Below are 21,012 nucleotides of genomic sequence, written 5' to 3'. Positions count from 1 at the left end.
GCATCTAAATGAAAATAAATACTGTCCCCATTGTGCAACCGGTTGAGTCGCATTTCTTTCAAGGTAAGGGTGTCTTTCAGTATTTTCGCCGTTGAAAAAGATATTTTTCATTTTTAGAATTAGTTAGTTAGGAGGTCGACCTATATATTCCGGTCCGACCTATATTCCGGTTTTTACGGTACTTAAACCCCTTGCAGTTAATTTTTTTGTTGTTGGTGGTGCAGAAACCAGTTTTTTAGCCAAAGAGTTCGTAATTCAATAAACTAATTGTTTCCACCCTGGCTGTTAAGTATGCATCACAAATTTGTGTGCCTTGATTGGCGAGCCGTATTTTACTCTGCCACTGCGGCTGTCTTTTTCATTTCCTTCAAGTTTCTCGTGTTTTGCAGTCTTTTATTCATACATCAAACAAAAAGACTGCTCCTAGCCGCAAAGGCGTTCTTTTTATATAATTATTTTAATCACATTTAGAGTGTCGCCATTTTTAGCAGAAAGTACATTGATTTGTCTTTTAGCAGAGCTCAGTTTGGGTGAAACCTGCATAATTGGCGCATCTGAAAGGCCAACAGTGATAGAATGTAAAATGAGTCCTGACATGATTTCCTTGGGTAGTTAATCCTGCAAAAAGTGCTGCGTGGTTTATGTAACAGAGTTTTTCATTTCACAACCATGTGTGCACTCTCGTACTTAAAGAAACAAAGCTTATTGTTGGTATATCTGCTTTTGATGCATAGAAAATCACTTTCGCACCTAAGATGTGCTGTGTTTGTTGGGAGAATCTCAGTAGCTTCTCTTTCCCACTGGTTCTTTCAAACCCCAACCTTGCCCTGCTGACTTGAGCCATGCTTTTGGGCTGCAGTTACTCCTGGCATGCGGTACCGGGAGATAGGCAACATCATCCAGAAGCACGCCCAGTCCCACGGCTTTTCAGTTGTGCGCAGTTACTGCGGCCATGGAATCCACAGGTAAAATTGCCGAAGAAGAGCAGTTCTTCGTGAAGCCTTCCTGACCAGTTTTTGGAACTGGCAAAGGCATGCTTTGACGCTGTTTGACGGTTTGCGAAATTTTATGCATTCTTTTTTTTTTTCGAGAACCTCAAGTTCGTGTATTCTAAGGCTGCACTAGGAAATCCCGTATTTACCTGTATGTAGGATAAGGGCCAACTTTGTGGATGTGAAACATGGAAAAAAGTACAAGATTGTATAATGTGGGGTCACTTTTGTGGGCACGAAAAAAAAATAATAAAAGTACCCAAATGTAGCCCGAGAAATGATGCCGCAGTACAGAAAAAGTTGAGTAGAAGTTTATGAACAAAAGTTCCTCGGAAAATGGCTTTCCTCTGCCTCATCTTTTTAGGAAGAAGAGGCTGCCTTCAAATCTGAACAAAGTATTCTACAGTAGAACCACGATTATACATGCCCCATTCATACAATGACCCATATTTTGTGACGAATTAGTGCAGTCCCGGTGCCCCCCCCTCCTCCCATAGTAGAGGTACAGTCAATCCCGGATGTGTCGAATTGTCATTTATTTTGAAGTCAGAATATCCCCTCAAAAATCCTATGAAAAAGTACATTTATTGATCTCTCGTTCAGCGGAACATTGGAACATTCAGTACACAGTTAAACCTGGATGTAACGAACCTCCATATAGCAAATCCTCAATATAACGAAGTTTCTGAATTCCCCAACACCGCCCCCAATGAAGCACGTGTATTTGAGACCTCCATGTGACAAAGGTGTTGCGGCGGTTGATCTTGATATAACAGACTGGCTACGCCGACTGTCTTTTAGCTAGTGCCGAGTTACTCTAAATTTGGCGGAACCATGCGAAATTTTCATGGCGATAAAGCATAAACTCACCTGAGAGGAACGCCTGTCGCAATGAGCAACCACAGTTGACACAACGCGCCATGCTCTAGCACTGTCGATGGTGGTTTCTCTTAGAATGTTGTACCACGTGGCATTAGAACAGTGCATGCTCAGAAGCAGCGAAAAATAATAGGGCAGAGCAAAAAAGAAACTACACAATCAGTGCATGCCCTCCGCCACCACGCAGTTGCTCGGGTGATTCAGGCACCGATAGCTCTTGCGCATCGGAAGCGGGGACGGTGGAGAGCGCCAACAACGCAGGGTGAGGAGTCCGTTTCCTGGGGCAACAACAGCGGGCAGACCTAGCGAGGGAACATGCGGAAAGAAGCAGGTGCCTCCCCACCCCACTCATAGCGGCATTGCGCGAGCAGCAGAGGAAACGTTTCTCCGCACTTATGACTTCAAGTAATGGCCGTTTCTGTAGAGAAAAAAAAGGGAAACTAAAGGCAGCTGCATTCAACTTTTTTCTCGTGTAGAAATGATTCTATGGATCTGTCCAAGCGTGTTGATGTTTGTCCGGCTGCAAGAGATGCATTTGTTGCTGAGAAAATTGCATTTAAGAACCTTCCTGTCACTTGATGTACAAGCTCATAATGTCTGCATTGAAAAGGGATCCATAATCACCGTATTGAAATGAATATAAGTGGGATCCACTGCCAAAAAAATGTCAGCACATCGCAGTTTGCTTGTGAAATCGGCCAATGATGCCGACCCTTGTACTTCTTTTTTGGACCTTTTTTTTTCCTTCCTGTAAAAGCCCTGTTTTCTTTTAAATTAGCGTTTTGGTTATTGGACTGTGTTAGTCTATCGATACAGGCCAACTTCAATTTGTCCTCCATGTAAAAGAACCGGGTGCCGCGGTGGCTCAGTAGTTGCGGCGCTCAGCTGCTGACCCGAAAAACGTGGGTTCGATCCCGGCCGCAGCGGTTGAATTTCGATGGAGGCGAAACTCTAGAAGACCATGTACTCTGCGATGTCAGTGCATGTTAAAGAACCCCAGATGGTCAAAATTTCCGGAGCCCTTCAATACGACGTCCCTCATAGCCTGAAGTCGCTTTGGGATGTTAAACCCCCTAAAATAAACCAAACCAAAAGAACCATGCAAATATAAGACTGATGGTTAGCACGAAGTGCCTTGCACTGTCACCACATCAGGTGTGCCCTATGTAGAGTCCTCGTCATAAAAATTAAACTTAAGACTGTCGCTCAACGGCGTGCCAAGTCTTGTCTCCTGGATGTTGGATACTGTTCTTGGCAGCATTGAATTGAGCGTTTGTCTTTAGTGCGGAGCCACCAAAAAGTGCATCAGGAAAACAGGGAGGGTGCCTCTTCGCATGCAGTTGCAATGAAAGTTTTCTGTCCACCTGAAGCGGATTACTGCCATTAAGTGCAAAATCGGCGACGCTTTGTGTGCTGAGAGTGTCTGGCAAACTTTCATTCCTTTCTTTCCCAGAACTTGGCACTGCATCGGCGTTCATGCCATGGCCTTAGTGATTCTGAGTTGAAGAAATGTGCTGTAGAAATCATTGTGTGCCAACTCTGGTCATTTCCAGGCTCGAAATCATAATTTCAGGTGTTTCATTTTTTATGAGGAGCACAGTTCTTTCGACACCCAATATGTCCGGGCTCTGCTTTTCATATTTCCCGTCCCCTTTTCTGACAGTTTCATTGTTTACATCTTATTCCAGATTGTTCCACACAGCACCCAGTGTTCCACACTATGCTAGTAAGTAAAATATTTTCAAGTCCTGCTTGCAGCATTTTCTGTGGTGGATTTCTTGAGTGTCTGTTGTGGAGCTTGTTTTCTGTTTTAGTGTGACGCGCTTACCTACCACATTATTCCTTTCCCCCGATTACCGCTTGTTTTACAGAAAACAAGGCCATTGGTGTGATGAAAGCTGGCCACTGCTTCACAATTGAGCCCATGATCTCAGAAGGTATGGACACTTCCAGGCAATGCAGGCTGTTGCCCAGGGTTCCTAAGAGTATGAATTTTTGGCCTTGAACCCAAGCATGCTCCAGCTAATTTGACACCTGCAATGAACCTTGCATTGAAATAGACTTGCTTGCATGGATTGTGGAATATGAATCATTCTACACTCTGTGGTCAAGCGCTTTTTCAGACGTCACAGATTTAGCTGAAAAGTTCTAGCATGTTCACAGCAGTGTGAAATGATGTGCTCTGGCTTGTTTTGGCCATCAAAATGTGTTATTTATTTGGTAAGTTTTTTATTTTTTCATGTAAACCAGCACAGAAGTGTCATGTGGCATTTTATCCTAAAATTGTTTCCTAATGTAAGTCTATGGTTGCTGCAACTCTTCAGCTAAGTTCCATTCCAAACGTGTTACCACGTGATAGGCAGTTGCCCCATTTTCCTCCCTCCCTAAATTTTTCCATCCCTCAATCCTAGAACAGGCACCAGCAAATATTTTAAATGCAGGGGTGGAATTGCTGCGCCATATGCACCATGGTGGGCCATAAGGATTTCCCTGCGCCATCCTGCTCCATGGAGGGCAAATTGCACCTTGAGTAGTTTCAGGCGCCACTCTGCACCGCGTGGAAAGCTCTGCGCGCAAAAAAAAAAAAAAAAAAAAACTACTGACAGTTTGGGTTGCTGTTTGCCTGTGAGCGTTTTGCTTGGCTACAGCTTGGCTGAATGCAGCCCTGAAGCTCGCATCAGCGGCCAGTGGTGCCAGCTAGCGCGGCGGAGGCTCATCCGTGCCTGTCTGTGCGTGCATGGCCAGCGTAGCGTGTCGCGTCGCATCATACATGTGCAGTGAATGGCGGCAACTGTGATTTTTTCGCGGAGACTTAGAGAAAATTGAGAAATGGGGAAAAGTAAACGCCATTTTGCTTTATTCTGTGCAGTTCAGCTGGCAGGAGTGAGCCAAGCTGTGGTGCTGCTATGAAGGGGCGAAATTGCAATCCACGTGCGCTGTGGCGGTTGTTTCCAACCACTTTTATCATTCTCCGGTTTCGTCGCAGTCTAGAAACCACGTTTTGCTGCAGAGTTCAGAAAAGAAATGTACGACAGAAATGTCAGGCTAGAAGCTAGCCCACGCAATCGCACCGAGTGCAGTGCAGCCTGCTGCTGATGCTGTGAGCCAGAGGATCAGTGCAGGCGCTTAGGGAGTCTTTCATTGCGGAGGGGCTTTCTTTCTCCTCACATATGAGGGAAAGGCCGTTGCGCTAGGGCGTGCGCTTGAACCGCGTTAGAACCACGTTGGGCGAAGGGAAGCACCTTTAGCAGGCTGTGAGTGCGTTCAAAACTGGGCTTGGCCCACAAGGAGCGCAGCGAGGTTTACAAAGCTTCTCCCAAACGTGCACCCCTAAAGAAAGCCGAGCTTCAGGCCGGGGGTGGCTTATACCCATTTTTACCGGTGGGTGTCCGGCGGTGGGTTTCGAACCAACCACCTCCCGCAGCCGAGACGGGCGCTCAAACAACTGGGCCACGACTGCGGTTTGTGCTTCTGGAGGAAGCAAACGGCAGTCTACCAAACATCCTTTAACGTCTGGAAGAAGTTCATTCCGCTCTGATGCAACATAAGTAGGCAATTTAAAATTGACTTTGTGCAGTGGTTGACAGTGTGCGAAAAATCACCTCATCATCTGCTCCTCTGTTATTTATCCCAGTTTATTAATATTTTGGTAGCGTGCAATAAAGGAAGTTGCAAACATATTCCTACTGGGCTTGCTGTACATACAGCCAGACGCCAGCAGTGTGTGGAGTGCATGTACTAGACTTTAGACCTATGGCTGCTCATTGCAGTTGTTTCTACAAGGTAGCATTATTTCCAGGCAGCTGCTGTGTTATGTATATTGAGGGACCAGTTGGTCAGATGTAATGTTTAAACGAACGTAGCATTAAGACGCATGCAGAAAACTAGAGGACAGGCTGTGTGAGTCTTTTCTGTATGCTGTCGGTGCTACCATCATTGTTCAAGCTGGAGGGTGCTTGATAGAACTGCTGGGGATACTTTGGTAGAGTTAAGTATTATGAACGCACAATGTATTTTGAGGAGGAAGTAGCTAGGAGTGGCAACACATTTTGCAACTTTTATAGATCGAATGGTTCGTTGTGTGCGTGTAAGGTCTATACTGCTCTGAAGTGCATTTCGTGCTAGTTTAAAATTGATAAATCCACATTTTAGGTGCTCCCAAATTGCTCCATAACTCCATTTTGCCTGCTCCAAAAGGCAGTTTTTCCTGCTCCTAGGTGTGCTCCAAGTGCAGTTTGTCAGTTCCACCAATGTAAATGCCCAATTTTTGTGCCCACACATACCACAACCATTCTTTACAAGTGCGGGACAAATGTTTTTCTGGCTGCTTCTTCCCGCCTGCTACAATAATGCCTGTAAGGGCACTGTAGGTACCTGAACCAATAAATACAGTCAAGCACACTTATAACAGCTGCTGATTTAACAAACACTTGCTGATTGCAAACCAGTGTGGTGCTACTGTCAGAATATGCATCAGGGCAGTGGCAATTGCTCTCAGATACGACAAACAACTGTTGACCACATCATTCGGTTAAAGCGCACGAAGAGGTGCCGTAAACTCGCCATTGAAAAGCACATGCTTCCAGCTTAGCGCAGAGGCTGAAGAGCATCTCTCTGCTGCAATATCATTGCCCGGAAAGAACATATTGACCCCCCAAAAAAAGCTAGAAAAAGGTGGCATTGAAACTGTTGGTAACCGCCAGACAAACATGCACCGATGGCCTATAAGGTCAGTCATTGCCTGTGTGTGCGCCAACTGGGTGAACCATCCCAAATGGAGAAGCACATTGGGCATGACAGTGGCACTGCTGAACGCAAAGCAATACCGTGCGTGGTTGTGGATCAGCTAATGGCAGCAATTTGAAAAGTTTGGATGCCTTGCTGGCCACACTGGTCGCATGGTATGCATCAAATGCCCAGTCGGCTGCTACCACGTGCAGGCAGAGCCAGATAGCAGACTGTGCAGCTGATGCAGTCTTCGCGCACACACACTGCGCTACATGCATCGCTGCATGGGCCCAATAACAGTGGATGACACTGACGAAGATGCACATGATCAGATGCATGTAGATTTGCGGCAAGGTGTTGTTGATGCATAGTTGGTCGAATGTGGCCTTGGATGACTACATTAGTGTGGCCAACAACATGTAGAGCTGTGCTCTGATGAAGCCGTTGTATGCAAAATACAAGCACTCCCCCACCAGCTTCCATGCGCACACTTCAGCCATGATTAGTTTTATTCTATCCCTAAAGCAGACTGTTGACAGCAACGACTTTGGCGAATTTCTGGTGAAGAGCCTGGAATGCGCACTGGTAGGGTGTGCTTTGAAGAAATAGACTTGCATGACGCAGTTTTTAAGGAATAAATACCACTTTTGGCAGACATAGTGTTTTTGGCTGAAATACAAAGAATCCACTTACTGCAAACATTGGATACAACGAACACAATCCCCGTGACTGTCAGGTTCGTTATAAGTGGCTTGGCTGTGAATAAATGTCTGCAAATTCCTGTGGCCACAGGTAACACGTAGCTGCTGCTCTCTCTTTAGGGGGGATGAAAACGATTTTGCCACTCATATTGGTAGTGAGACGGGACGTGTTGTGATGGTGTTGGGTCTTCATACTCTGACTAGTGTGTGTACTTGCAGCCAGCTCAGCCGCACACACTGACTTGTCTGTGGCTCCTTGTTGGCACTCAGGAACGTGGCACGACGAAGTGTGGCCTGACAACTGGACCGCGGTGACAGCCGATGGCAAGCGCTCGGCCCAGTTTGAGCAGACCCTGCTTGTGACAGACACCGGGTGCGAGATCTTGACGCGTCGACGCAGTCATGGTGGCCAGCCCTGGTTCATGGACAAGTGACCCATTTCCCTCAAGGAGAGCACCCTAGGTGTGTGTGCGCATTGTATGCTCAACAGTGGTGGTGTCTCTGTCTTTTAGCACATTGGTTGCCCGATAAACAAATGAAGTGGTAGGTAGCTTACACAGAGTTTTAAAGGCCTGTGTAAGTTTTCCCACGGGTGGTGCTGCCAACCTCTGGTGCCAACTTTTTTCAGATATTTTTGAAAAATTTTAAAAACTCAAGGTTATTGGAGAAGTGTTTTCGAGCAATTTATTCTGGTTAATGTGAAGTTGTTTCTTCAGTGTGTTCCCTGCAGTTTTGTGGTAAACTGTTTTCCAGGGATATTTCTAGTCTTTCAGATGTTTACTGTTAAAAAAATAGCAGCCAAATATGAGGAATTTTCAAGAAAAAACTTTATTGCATATGGCACCTTTATACCACTGTCACATGGCACTCTTCAAAGGCCTTTAAGCAAAGGTGCCTGATTTTACAGAAGGAAGTAAATGTGAAACGAGCTGCAGTGTTGCTGCGTAGGGCAGCTCAAAGGTAGAATAGCCATTGAACTTTCAGTTCTGGCAAGCGCTCAGCCGAGATGTCGGAAGTGAAATTTTCACATTTGAAGCAAAGTGTTGTTACATTTATTTAGTGAGCCTGAAAATTATTTCATCTTGCTTCCTCTGTAAGAATGCTGCTAACAGGGTCTTTCACCTCAGCTGCTACATAAGAGTACAGTAAAACCTCGCTGATATGTTCCCCGTTCATACGATTTACCGGTTTCTACGCTCAAATTCGCAGACATTAAAAATGCCTCATAAAATTGCATTTATCCCGGTTAATACTTTCCCGGATAACACGATTTCCCAGCTGCTACGTTTAAAACTTTGGCAAACTGTTGTTGTATAATCCGTTCATTGACCAGCTGCACATGTGCAAACATACAAGGGGGCCAAACATGAGGGCACGCAACATGAGCTAGTATGCAGCGGCGAAGCACCAGCATCACTAACAGAAGTGAAAACAGCACGCTAGCATTCGAGAGAGCCGTTTTTGCAGGGACGAGACATGAAGAGAAGAAACACTGATGTTTCTTCACGCTGCATAAAGGCAAGGGGGTGAAGCATCTGTGAACTACAGGGATGCACTTAGATACAAGTGGGCCGGGTCTGGGGAACGCAGCATGAAAAGCAGAAGCGCTGTGGCAGTCAGCAGCCGCTGTGGCTTCCCCACGGTACTGAGGTGTATTTTATGAAGTGAAGTTGTCAGTGCCTTTGCACTGCATTCAGCAGTTACATTTTTCAAAATTGAACAAATTGGATCATACATTTCTCCTGTGATACGTTTTTCCCGCATTAAAGAAAAAAAACATTTTCAAAATGCAGTAGACTTAAAACAAGCTTGAAAGGACAATGAAAGTGTGTTTGTCTTATCTGAAGTGCTCCAAAAAAGATATACGAACATGCTAGATGTGGCCTAATATGTTTAACAAGAAACAATGAATACTATGGCCTTAAAATGAGGGGATCATCGTAAATAGAGCATTTCTTTTACTATGAAGTGAGCTGAAGAGCGAGGTCATGAAACATCTCGCTGTTGAAAACAGGATTTGTCTAGGGGTTTTTTTTTTGCGGTTTTTTTTTTTTTTTGCTTCTTCTGCAACTGGTATTTGCAGCCGCCGCTGTGGCTCAGTAGTTGTGGCACTCGGCTGCTAACCCGAAAGACGGAGGTTCGATCCCAGCCACAGCGGTCAAATTTCAATATAGGTGAAATTCTAGAGGTCCATGTACTGTGCAATGTCAGTGCACCTTAAAGAGCCCCAGGGGGTCGAAATTTCCGGAGCCCTCCACTACGGCGTCTCTCATAGTCTGAGTCGCTTTGGGACATTAAACCCTCATAAACCATAAACCTTTTTCTGATTTTTGCTTTCCCTCTGGCTTCATGCACTTCAAGGGTGCCCAAGCTGGGTAGTCGTGCGTCTGTTTGTCTCACTGCTTCTGCAGCATGGCTGTTACAAACTCTACAAGAAGGTGCAACACCTATCTTTTTTTCTGCAGCAGGCAATGCGCATGCGCCGCCGATATCTGGCCATCGGCGCCGCAATAGCGCTTGTTGCAACACTGCGTCAATTTAACATTCGGCTCCTAACTGTTTAAGCCTTAAGTCAACGAGCGGGTGCACTCGGCCACGCATGTCACATGCTGCGTGTAGCCAGCATCTGGCCATATCAGATTTCGGCGCTACTCGTAGGAGCAAAAGTTCCCATGCCAGGCACAGATCTTGCACCCAAGAAAGCGTGCCCCACAAGACAGCTTCCCTGCGCTCTTGCTTGGAGATGCACGGAAGCTACCTTGTGGAAATACTGTTTCTTACGTGTAGGTGTATTATTTGCATGGACGTTCTGTAGGTAGTGTTACGCGGGGTTGCTGTGTTTCACGGTCACTGCAAACGTTTGTCTTAGCCGAAGGGCGCATGAAAGAGTTCGTCTTAAGCCGATTTTTTTTACTTCTGAGTCCTATGGGAGATGTTTTAACGTGTTCATCTGATCAGAGAACTTATCTTGACAGGAGTTTACTGTGGAGCAGTCCGTAACTGTGAAGTTGAAAAGTGATTGATGTTATATCAAGTCATAAAAAGGCAGCACATAAGGAAGAGAGACTAGACGTGCACCAACTAACCCCCCCAGCGTGTATTGCTGTGTTATATGAAGCTCAGGTCATGAAACATGGGACATTTGTAGAGGTGTGTGAATAATTAAATTTTTTAATAGCAATTCGATTCAATGAACAAATCAACTTATTCGAAGTTAAACAAATCAGTTCTCAAGTTTCCGAATAGTTTTCAAATAATTCAGCGCCGCAGTGCGGTACACTCGTTCGTCGGCATTCGTACTGCTCACACATTTGACCATGAAGAGGGTGCTGCAGTAGGGTTCAGCCAGGTTTAGCAAGCCCTGTCTTCGTGCCAGATATTCTCATCCTTCTCGTCTTCTGTATTTGGCACCAGTTCATTAGCTGCAGTCATCAGTAGCAGAAGGAAATTTTCCTATGCATGTAACATATAAAGTTAATATTTTGACCTAGTGTTGCGTGTCCCCCAGTGGTAGTCACTGTTGTGTCTCTCAACAGCTGCAGCTTTAACTCGTGACTTTTCAGTGCGCCGTCGCAAGCACTTTGCTGTTTGGCATGCAGCTGTGCCCCATTAATAAGACCCGCGTTAATACTATGGATGACTCAGGTTATGGACAATTTGTCTGGGGGCCAAACTTGTGCGGCATTTTTGCACCTCTTTGATGTAGGAACTTGGTGTCCGGAGAGTGTAGAGGACGAGAATGCACAGAGGCTATTGGCGGTCATGTATTTCTGTCGCATAATATAGTCAACGATAAGAACAAAATCTCAGCTGCCCCACCTAGATGTATTCTTTCCTGTATTTTGAAAGCAGGGCACCAGTGAAAGGCAGCATGAAAGTTCAGATGCCTCAGTAATGGCCCTATATTGTTCCTTCATAGTTTACAGTGCCAAGCAGCCGAGTTGACGCAACTTAAGTTTGGGCACATTGCATGAATTGATGTGAAGAGAACTCTCTGTAGCACGTGATAGGTTGAAAGCTGTATTCAACAGCTGTCATTGACTGAATACAGATATTTACTAGCCGGTCATGAGACCTGAGCTCTTGTAGAAGGTACGTCATCACTCATGTGATTTGACTACTAGGGGCTTCAAACTTCACCACACTATTTAAAAGATAATGGTGACAACAATGATGCACTTTGAACTCTGAGGTTTCCACTGCCCATCACTATGCACAGAAGCAGAACTTAATTACAATGCGTTTTTATTTCTCTTTTCTTTTTTCACGATTCGTTATTACGGGTGATTTGCTTTGCAGACTGTTTTGCTCGGGAACCGAAGTGTCCATATCAATGAGGCATGACTCTATTTATTTTGTGTGAATATTTGCACAAGTAGCAAATAATCACACAAATATTTTTTTTTCCTGTTCAGTTCGGTTTTGAAAAAGTAATATTCGCACACCCCTAGTTGTTTGCATACAGGCTATAGCTGGTACTTGGTTGTAAAAATTCATGTAATTTTGAAAGGTTGAGAGGGAATTGGCAGAAGGAATCTTTGTTTGAGTGCTGGTAAGCAGGACCGACTCAGTGGTGTAAGCGTGAGGATGCTGCGTAGTCACAAAGGTGGCTCCACTAGCACCACTTGAAAATTCATGAAATACATATACACCCTCTCATGAATGTCGGAAGAACAAGCAGTGCATGTTTGCATCTTGTAAATGTTGCAGATAAGAGGCCTTGTTAGGTGTTCTGCTTGTTGAGATGAAATGTGCAGGTAGCCCTCAAAAGCAAACCTGTCTGTCTCTTAACTTCCTGAATGCACGATTCCATTTGTAATTGTGTTCTCATCTTGTCACACTGCAACACAGCTTGCATGAAGTAAGCCAATAGTCACCGAAACCAAGGAGCATAGGGTACGTATTTCTTTTAATTTGTGGTGTTCATCAATGGAAGATTAATGGGGCAATTATTTAAAGGTAATTGATTAGAAAGCAGAAGAAAAAACAACCACATGCCGCCGGTGGGATCCAAACCCGCGACCTCTGAATCTCGCATCCGGTGCTGTGCCAATTGAGCTACGGTGGTGGCTGTGCAACCTTCTGCTTTCAGAGGTATTTACATGAAGTGTTACCGAAATTGAGAGTGTTCACAAGTGTCAACCTCGTCCATAGCAGCAGACGCAGTACGTGATCAAATGGTGAGGGCAGATGCTGTACGAGAACCCTCTTATGCTACTTGTGGCACCAAGACTGCCTGAGCCAAGGCTCTCGTTAGCTATTGAGCAAACAAGTGTCATGTGGTTGTTTTTTCATCTGTTTTCTAATCAATTATCTAGTTACCCTATTAATCTCCCATTGATGGATGCTACAAATTAACAAAAAAAAAACATCCCCCTATGTGCTCCTTAGTTTCAGAGACTGTTGGCTTCCTTCATGTTTGCCATAACGAGCCCCCCTTTTCCCTTCACTTACCTGCAACACAGCATATTTCACATAATTCTTTGTTCGTAGGAAAAGAACTGTGCTCGTAACAATGTCCGTCCGCAGATGAATGAAAACCTCCTATATCCTTAGTCACTGCAAAGTATGTCTTTGAATTTAAAAGATCACTGAGGACAAATTGAAGTTGGGCTGTATTGATAGGGTACTGCATTTTAATCACGAAAAGATGAGTCTCACCTATAACGGAGCTTTTTAAGTAGCATGTCAAGGAAGAAAAGTGTCTTCACTGGCTTGTGCTGCATAAACAGAAACAGCCAGAATGAAAATTTTAAAAGTTTTTGCTTGGTGGTCAGTTCTGGTAACACGCAACTTGCCAGTGCAGTAAGGAGTTGAGCTTTCCACATGCACAATCCAGGCCTGTACAAAGACTAACATTATGCTACTCTGGTACATGATGAGGTTGCACTCAGTGCCACTGTTTTTGATGTGCACACTGTACAGCATTGTAGTGAGCATCATGCTGTATTCCCAGTGACTGGAGATTCCTAATGAGTAGTGTAATGGTTCAAGTGTGCCTTTATAAATTGCACTGCACTTGTGTACTGCTCTCTGTACTGCATACACGTATATTCACTCATGTAGCGAAGGCATGATAGCCATTGTGTGCCATTTTCACAGATATTAATGCCAAGTCTTATGTAATGCAACATTGGTTGTTGTTTATTGTAGCCATCACTTTCTTATTTTCTGTTGTGCATTTTCTTTTAGTGTGCTCCTTTTAAGGTTCTGGGTAGAACAGTACAAAGTGGCATTGTTTGTCATGAGTTCAGTGATATTTATAAGAGGGTTGCTCATTAGATTAAGCAAGCTTTTCTTCGATGTTGATGAATTCAAATGTTACGAGGGTGTTTGAAATGAAAACCTGAAAAGTTCTGTAAAATTTCGAAAAGTTGTTTGATGGAGTTGGTAGGTGGCAGTAGCATTCCTTGAGCTTCACAAAGTGATCGACATGTGGCAGAGTGATGCTACAACGCAGGAGAGGGCAGCAGTGTCCACAACAAGATGGCCACCCCACTGTCAACATGCACCGCAATTGAGCAGCGATCTGTGATGCATTTTTCATCTGCGATGCGAGATTCATCGCAGAATGGGAGCGCATTACGGTGATTCATGTTTGTCCTTTCGGCAAGTTTACGAGTGGTGTAGGAAGTTTAAAAGCAGTGTAAGTTCTGTGGAGGATGCCCAAAACCAGGCCAGGCTCACTGTATAGTGACGGACGAAAACATTGTGCTAGTGGTGGAGCTTGTAAAGGAAAACAGACGCGTAACTCTGAAGGAAATAGCCGCAATTTTGAAGATTAGTATTGGTTCAGCGCAGAATCTTATTTATACACGCTGAAAAATCACCTCTGCCCTTCAATCAGGAGCAAACAACGAGGACTTCCGAATTGTGGAGTAATTGCTACAGCATGACAACGCCCGACCACATACAGCCCATAGGACAGTTGAGACTATTCAGGAAATTAAATTTCAATGTCTAGTACATCCTCCTTATTCACCAGACCTTGCACCTAGTCACTTTCATCTGTTCGATGCACTCAAAGAAGCAATGGGAGGCAGGCATTTGAGAAGTGACAAAGAGATGAAAACCACGGTGCACGACTGGCTACACACACAACCAAAACAATTTTTTTCCTCTTGGTATTTATGAACTTCCGAAGTGATGTAATGCGTTAATTCAATATCAGGGAGACTACACCGAAAAATGACGTGTAATTTTTTTGTTTATTGTTACAATTAAAAACGTAACACTTTTAAGGTTTTCATTTGGAGCACTCGTACAATTGCAGTTACAGTACTAATGATAGTTTTTATTTAACCGTGGAAGTTATAGACCATTGTATTATGGCTTTGGGTGGTCTTTATATAACAGGCCTTGCTGTCTTACCTAAAAGTAACCTGACAGCAGGGCTTGCTTTCCAGCCATATATTCAAGTCCTTATGGCACTCTTATAAGGACCAAAAGGTCTCAAACGGTGAAGACAACGATCCTCTTTACCTTACACAAATTTAGACCTTAAAAGGAAACTCCATTTTTTTTTTTTTTACATTTTGAGCCGCCTTTATTGGTCAGCTCTATCCGGCACAAGCAACTGCTTTTCAAAATGCCCAGTAGAATTATTTTAAAACAGCAAAACCCAGAGGACCGAAACTTGAGTTTTGACCAAACTACCGTATAAACGCATGTAAGGGCCACACCCGTGTATGGGCTGTGCCCTGTTTTCCCGAAGGAACTGTAAAAAAAAAAAAATCCTTGTAAGGGCCGCACCCCAACTTTCCATGACCCAGGCGGGATTAGCCTTCTAAATGCACGCGTGTGGCCTCCGCGATCAGCTCCGGCTGCGAGCGACGGTGCGCTTGATCACGGAGCACTTGATCGCGGAGGCCACTCACGCGCACAGGAGCTTCCAAGTGCCGTCTGCGGATGGCGTCCGAGGCCGCAGTCATCATCGTCGTCAACTTTTTTTTTCCGCCGCGACCTCCCGCTATCCACATCGCCATCAGTGTCGCCGCAATGGCTCAGTTGTTACGGTGCTCGGCTGCTGACCCAAAAGACGCGGGTTCGATCCCGGCCGCGGCGGTTGTATTTCGTTGGAGGTGAAATTCTCGAGGCCCGTGTACTGTGCGATGTCAGTGCACGTTAAAGAACCCCAGGTGGTCGAAATTTCCGGAGCCTTTCACTACGGCGTCCCTCATAGCCTGAGTCGCTTTGGGACGTTAAACCCCATAAACTAAACCAAACATCGATATCAGTATCGACAGCTCCGGCTTTTTGTGGCGTGTTAGCGCGTTCACCGTAGTCGTTGTAGTAGTTGTGGTGGTTGTGGCTTTCGCGGGCAGCTGCCGTCGAGCATTGCAGTTTTAGCACGATGGGCAAGCACCTTAATAGCTACATGGCTGGGAGTTAGCTCTCGAACATAGCAAGCGTGCGGCAGGCAGGAAATTTGATGTGGCCGAGAAGTGCGCCAAGTGATGGTGCAACCAGAAGGATGCATTGAGAAACACAAGCTGCAAAAAGTGCACTTTCCGAGGCAAGCCGTGCGAGTTTCCCGAACTGGAAGAAGAGCTGCTCTGCTATGTGATGGAAGTGCGGAACAACGGCTACGCACTGACAGCGGACATGCTGCGCGGCTTCTTTTGGGATGAGCGTGCGCCAGAGCACAGCACCAGCCCAAAGTTGAAATACTCTGCGAGTGATGATTGAACGTAGAATAAATGTTGCTCATTCCCTAATTGGTGCATTTTTCGCACATCACGTGTATGGGCCACGCCCCAAAAATTGTCCCTTGATTCTGCAAAGAAAAGGGCGGCCCTTACACGCGTTTATACGGTATGTCATCTCGACAGACCAGCCTATGGCATCGGGGATGCTGTCACAAAATCTGCTTTGTGCGTGCTAATTGGCTGGACTGGTGTGGTGGCTGTAAATGACAGTTTTGGTCATTATGTGTCTGAAATGGCCAAAAATTAGCTTAAAATTTTGTCCTTCAGCAAACATAGAGTGAATATCGATGAGCATGCACACACTGACATCGCACACACAAGGCTGCCCACTGAAATCGTCCTGATTGATGCCACGAAATGGGGAATTTTAAAATTGCAGCAAAACATTGTCCATCTGTGAAGTTTGCCACAAGAGACTGCAGGACTGCGGAAAACCTACCATGAAAGTTCCAGTAAAATCCAGGGAGGTAGAAGAAGCACCACAGTTGCCCTTAGTGCTCTGTTACTTTTGGCAAATACGGTGCACAAACTGTACACAGCTTGTAGCAGTTACATTGTGGGAAAGGATATTTGCTTTTTTTTGTCTGTGTGTGTGTAAATTGTGGAATTTTGCAAACCTTTTAACATTCCTTTCTTTGTTTCTCTTGCGCAGGTCCTGAATGCCAATCTGTAAAAAGGAAAATGGATTTTGCCTGTGATTGTAAAGTCGGTTTTTGTGACCCTGAGGGGCACTGAAAATAAGCTATTTTTATTGCTTAGAACTAAACAACTGCCCTTTTTGGCATTTTGTGTAAGGAAGGTGAAAGACCGAAAGAAGTACAAGGTTTACAGACCTGGCATATGAAAATTTACTCACTGAGGCCTATCATCAGGAACGGCATCACAAAAAAATTACTAATCAGTAGCTCTTGAAATTTGCTTTCATAAAATAAAGCAATTGATTCCTATTTGGTGTCACATCACTGCGTGCTCAATGTGGGAAGATGACAATTCTTTAACTGCTGTGCTTGCGTGCTATAATTTAACTCATTCTGTTCTTTGTCAAGATGCATCTTTCACCTGGTTACCCACAGGCACTGTTGAATGAGACATTGCCCAGCTTGCGAAAGACAAGCAAATGCTCACCAGTTTCTGGGCAAAGCTGCTGGGGTCACTGTCTGGAACTGGTGGTGTTCTTTTTGTCACGTTTCTCAGCCAACATGTGGAAACATTTTTTAAAAGTCTGCGTACAGAAGTTTCCTCTTTGAAGGTATGCTTACTGTGTACTAAGACTCCTCTGCTTATTAACTTTTTGTAAGCTATGGCTGCTTTTTGCAACTTTTTATGCCTTTGAAAGAACGTGAATAAATTAGTGTGATAAGGAATCAGTCATCCAGTACAGTTTCTCAGAGCAGCAGTATGGTGGGTACTTGGCAACCCTTATCTCCTATCCAGCATGTATTTGCAGCCGCATCTTGACTTATTAAGGGTCCACAACACCACTGTTGTCCTGAAAGGTTCTTGAAAAAGACTTTAGTTACTTTTTGAATCCATTTACACTTATTCCTCCCAATAGTGGATTGAGTGATGAAAGAGGAGGTCTGCCAGCACTGTGAGAACAGGACACAAGTAAACGAGATAGATAAATTGGTAATGTAGCTGTGACAAGTTCCTGAAAATGGATTCAAGAGCCAGGGCAGAACTCTGGAAGGTGGTGTCAGGAGCTAGGCAGCATGCATGGTATTCAGAGCTAAATTTAGAGCAAAAATAAGATGGGTCATGGAGAGAGAGAACAGACAGGACAGGTACTTTACTCTTAATCTTGCACATACGGCAAGGCTTGCCAATGGAAAAAAAAGCCTGTGATTTACCTAATAGACCCCAGTAGCACCCTATATGTTTTCATTGGTACACGCCCCTATTTAATCACACCTAGTAGGTGCCTTTCACCACTGAAAAAAAAAAAAAATACAGTAGAATTTCAGTGATGTGATCGCTGCTTGTGCTAATGTGTTTCATATAGGGACGGTGCGCGCCGCTAGTGGCGCAGCTGTCGGCGAGCAGGCAAGAATGGCTGCGCGAGCCTTATGCGCAGCGGCTGTTTTCCAGTTAGCGGGCTCACATTCGCTTGGTATTTGTGCTTTCTGGGGATCAGTATTTGGACTTAGCATGGACACTACTCGTAATCACCTGTAAGCTTGGCTGCAACATCGAGACACTAAAAACCCTGTGTGATCGACAGCGGCCGCTAGTAAATCTTGCTAGCGGCTGTTTTCTGGCAAGCAATTAACGTGCTTAGTTTCTATTGTTGCTTTTTATAAATCGATTTTTGTACATGGGTCCAGCCTGCGCATTCATTTTCACCGCAGCTTGCCTGCAGTGTCACTCTGGAAGATCTTGCGTAGCGGTCAGTAACATATGTGTCTGGGTTGTGCCAGTCTAGGCCGAGTCCTCGCTTTCATCAAAGTGCATAAGACCGCTTACGGCTGGTGCTTACCTTGTGAGAAATACTGCAATCTCACTAATGCTGAAAACAAGACATTATGGCGGAATTTTAAGAACAGAAGTCATTACATGACGAATGCACCGGCAGTTTGATGGTGCTATCTCAAATGTTCTTTTTTTTTTTTTTTTGCTGACAATTTTGGAGGTGGCAAAGCCAGCTGCTGAAGACTCTTGCTACATAAGCCATTTATGTACACTTTGTCACACTGTGACAGTGGAGGCGCTGGCGAGTGCGAGGAAATTTTTTCATTGTGCTGGCTTTGCTCTACCTAAATAAGAGAAGCTGAGTGGCTACACAATAAACCAAAAATGAGTTATGATAGGAAGCACGGTGCAACATGTACAAAAAAAAATGCTGTAGGGGTTTAACATAGTTAAACTGAGTAGACGTGCAAATACATGTGTTTAGCCTGGTTGGCTCATGGTTTTGCTTTCTCGTGTCCGAAATTTATCTCACATTTAGCCCGTTCCCACTTTCAGTGACCCATCTCACAGTGTTATTTAATCAACAAATCTGAATTCCTTTTTATTTATTTACTTATTGTTACTATTATTGTTTTTATTATTACCTTTATAATTTTTCTTTTCTCGTTTTATTTCATTTTTTTACGTTTTGAGCACCTGTCAGTCGCCGCCTGTGTCTTGGCTAACCCCCTGCAGTGGGTACGCGCCATTATCTTCTTGAGGACAACAACGACTCCTAGGTGTGTGCCCGTCGTGACTTTTCGATCAACAACCACCGACCTGCACTTCGAATAAACACCTTTACACTTGGTGGAGGTGCCTCGATCCCCGTCCCGGTCCTCAACCTGGAACTTCGGAGCAGAACGTCAGCCACCATGCCAGATGGTCAGACTCAACCATCGCTGTCCATCCCTGTTACCGTCCTCTGTTCCAGGGTGCAACGCCAGTGCGACCCTTCTCTGTTCAGTGGTACAGACCATGACGTCGATGATTGGCTGGCCTCATATAAAAGCCCGTCAGCAGTTACAATCGGAGGGACGATTCTGTTAAATTGACCATCGTCCTCTTCTACCTCTCAGACATTGCCAACCCGTGGTTTCTTAACCACGAAGCCAACCTTCCCACCTGGTCCTCATTTAAGACAAGCTTCGTCGACGTTTTCGGCCGTCCCACCGTGCGGTAACTGAGCTGAGCAACGTCTCCACATCCTTAAAGGGATCGCCGATGACGCTTTCCAAATGCTCCTGGCAAAGAACCCTACCTCCGTCAGTACCGTCATCCAGCTGTGCCAAAGCTTTGATGAGTTATGAAAGCAACGCACTTCAGCATTGATTGATACCCTTTCAGCACTGATCTTTACAGCCCGCTTCCAACCAGTTCGGCTGCCAACCGCTGGGTCATCGTGGCCATTGACCATCTCACCCGCTACATAGAAATGTCGGCTCTCCAATCTGCCACCGCACGGGATGTTACTTTCATCCTATACCGTCTTGTTCTTCGTCACGGCGCCCCAAAAGAACTGCTAAGTGACCGCGGCCGTGTTTTTATCTCTGACGCCATCGAGGCGCTGCTAAAGCATTGCCAAATCGTTCATCGCTGTACCAGCGCGTATCACCCCCAAACCAACGGCATGACTGAGCGGTTAAATTGCACTCTCAGAGGCATGCTCGCCATGTTACGCGTACTGCCCACTCCAATTGGGACCAAGTACCCCCTTTCATAACCTACACGTATAATACACAGCCTCTCGGTGGTCGTTGATCTTCGATCAACGACCACCGACCTGCGCTTTGAATAAACACCTTTACATTATTGTCATCGTTATTCGTTTTTCATTACCTTGATCTAACACAAGATATGGCGAGGCAAGACGCTGCGTATGTGCCTGGAATTTTCAATGATTTGTCGGAAGAAATTTTTTTCTGCTACTTCTATAACTGTGCTGAAAAATTGACTTTGTTTGATCTAAATATTTTATGGTTGTATTTCACTGATGTGTGTGTATGTTCATTCACTTCACCTCCCACGAACAGGCGAGCTTTTTGTTGTTAAATTGTTTTAGTTTGATGTATTCTGAGTAGAAAAAAAATTGTGTTTCTGTGCCAACTGGTGACAGGCCTGATAAATATTGTAATTATCTATGGTGGCAATAGAGATTATTATTATTATTATGTTGTCTCATTTATGCATAAAATGCACAGCCTTCTCTACTCTTACTCTCTGAATTGTATGCCATTTTCCAGGTTTGATGAAATTAATGACCTCAGAGTGCTTTTCGACCGTAGCATCAGCTTCTCTCATACTAAACGAATTGCTCTACGGGCTATGCGCGCACTCGGTTTCATCTGCAGGCTTTCGAGAGAGTTCCAAGCCCCACTTCCTTTCTTAAAGCTCTATTTGTCTATAGTAGCATACACCTTTAAAAAAAACAGCAGTTGCTACCACTGGGCCGCGGCCCCACGGCGTCCTGTATTAAGATAACAAGAAACGTTTAAGAAGCAGCCTACTTTTTTGTTGTGGAGGGATTCTGTGCGCGGAGGCTGAGTGTGGGCAGAG

At 44.8% G+C, this 21,012-nt stretch overlaps 1 protein-coding gene across 1 annotated transcript in view; it reads left to right on the top strand.

Moving 5' to 3' along the window:
• Nucleotides 1-16,955, top strand: part of LOC149355428 (methionine aminopeptidase 1) — a 31,256-nt gene extending 14,301 nt beyond the window's left edge. The window contains exons 10-14 of the mRNA XM_089583789.1: nt 860-965; nt 3,560-3,597; nt 3,743-3,808; nt 7,571-7,762; nt 16,661-16,955. Coding sequence (XP_089439915.1) covers nt 860-965; nt 3,560-3,597; nt 3,743-3,808; nt 7,571-7,734 — 374 coding nt within the window. The 3' untranslated portion in view covers nt 7,735-7,762; nt 16,661-16,955. The remainder of the gene's footprint in view (nt 1-859; nt 966-3,559; nt 3,598-3,742; nt 3,809-7,570; nt 7,763-16,660) is intronic.
• Nucleotides 16,956-21,012: the final 4,057 nt, after the last annotated feature.

The sequence above is a fragment of the Amblyomma mixtum genome, chromosome 3 (assembly GCF_055824585.1).
Source record: "Amblyomma mixtum isolate Tamu chromosome 3, ASM5582458v1, whole genome shotgun sequence".
Taxonomy (NCBI): Eukaryota; Metazoa; Arthropoda; class Arachnida; order Ixodida; family Ixodidae; genus Amblyomma; species Amblyomma mixtum.
The sequence above is the reverse complement of the archived record's forward strand: the minus strand, read 5'-3'. Positions and strand labels throughout refer to the sequence as shown.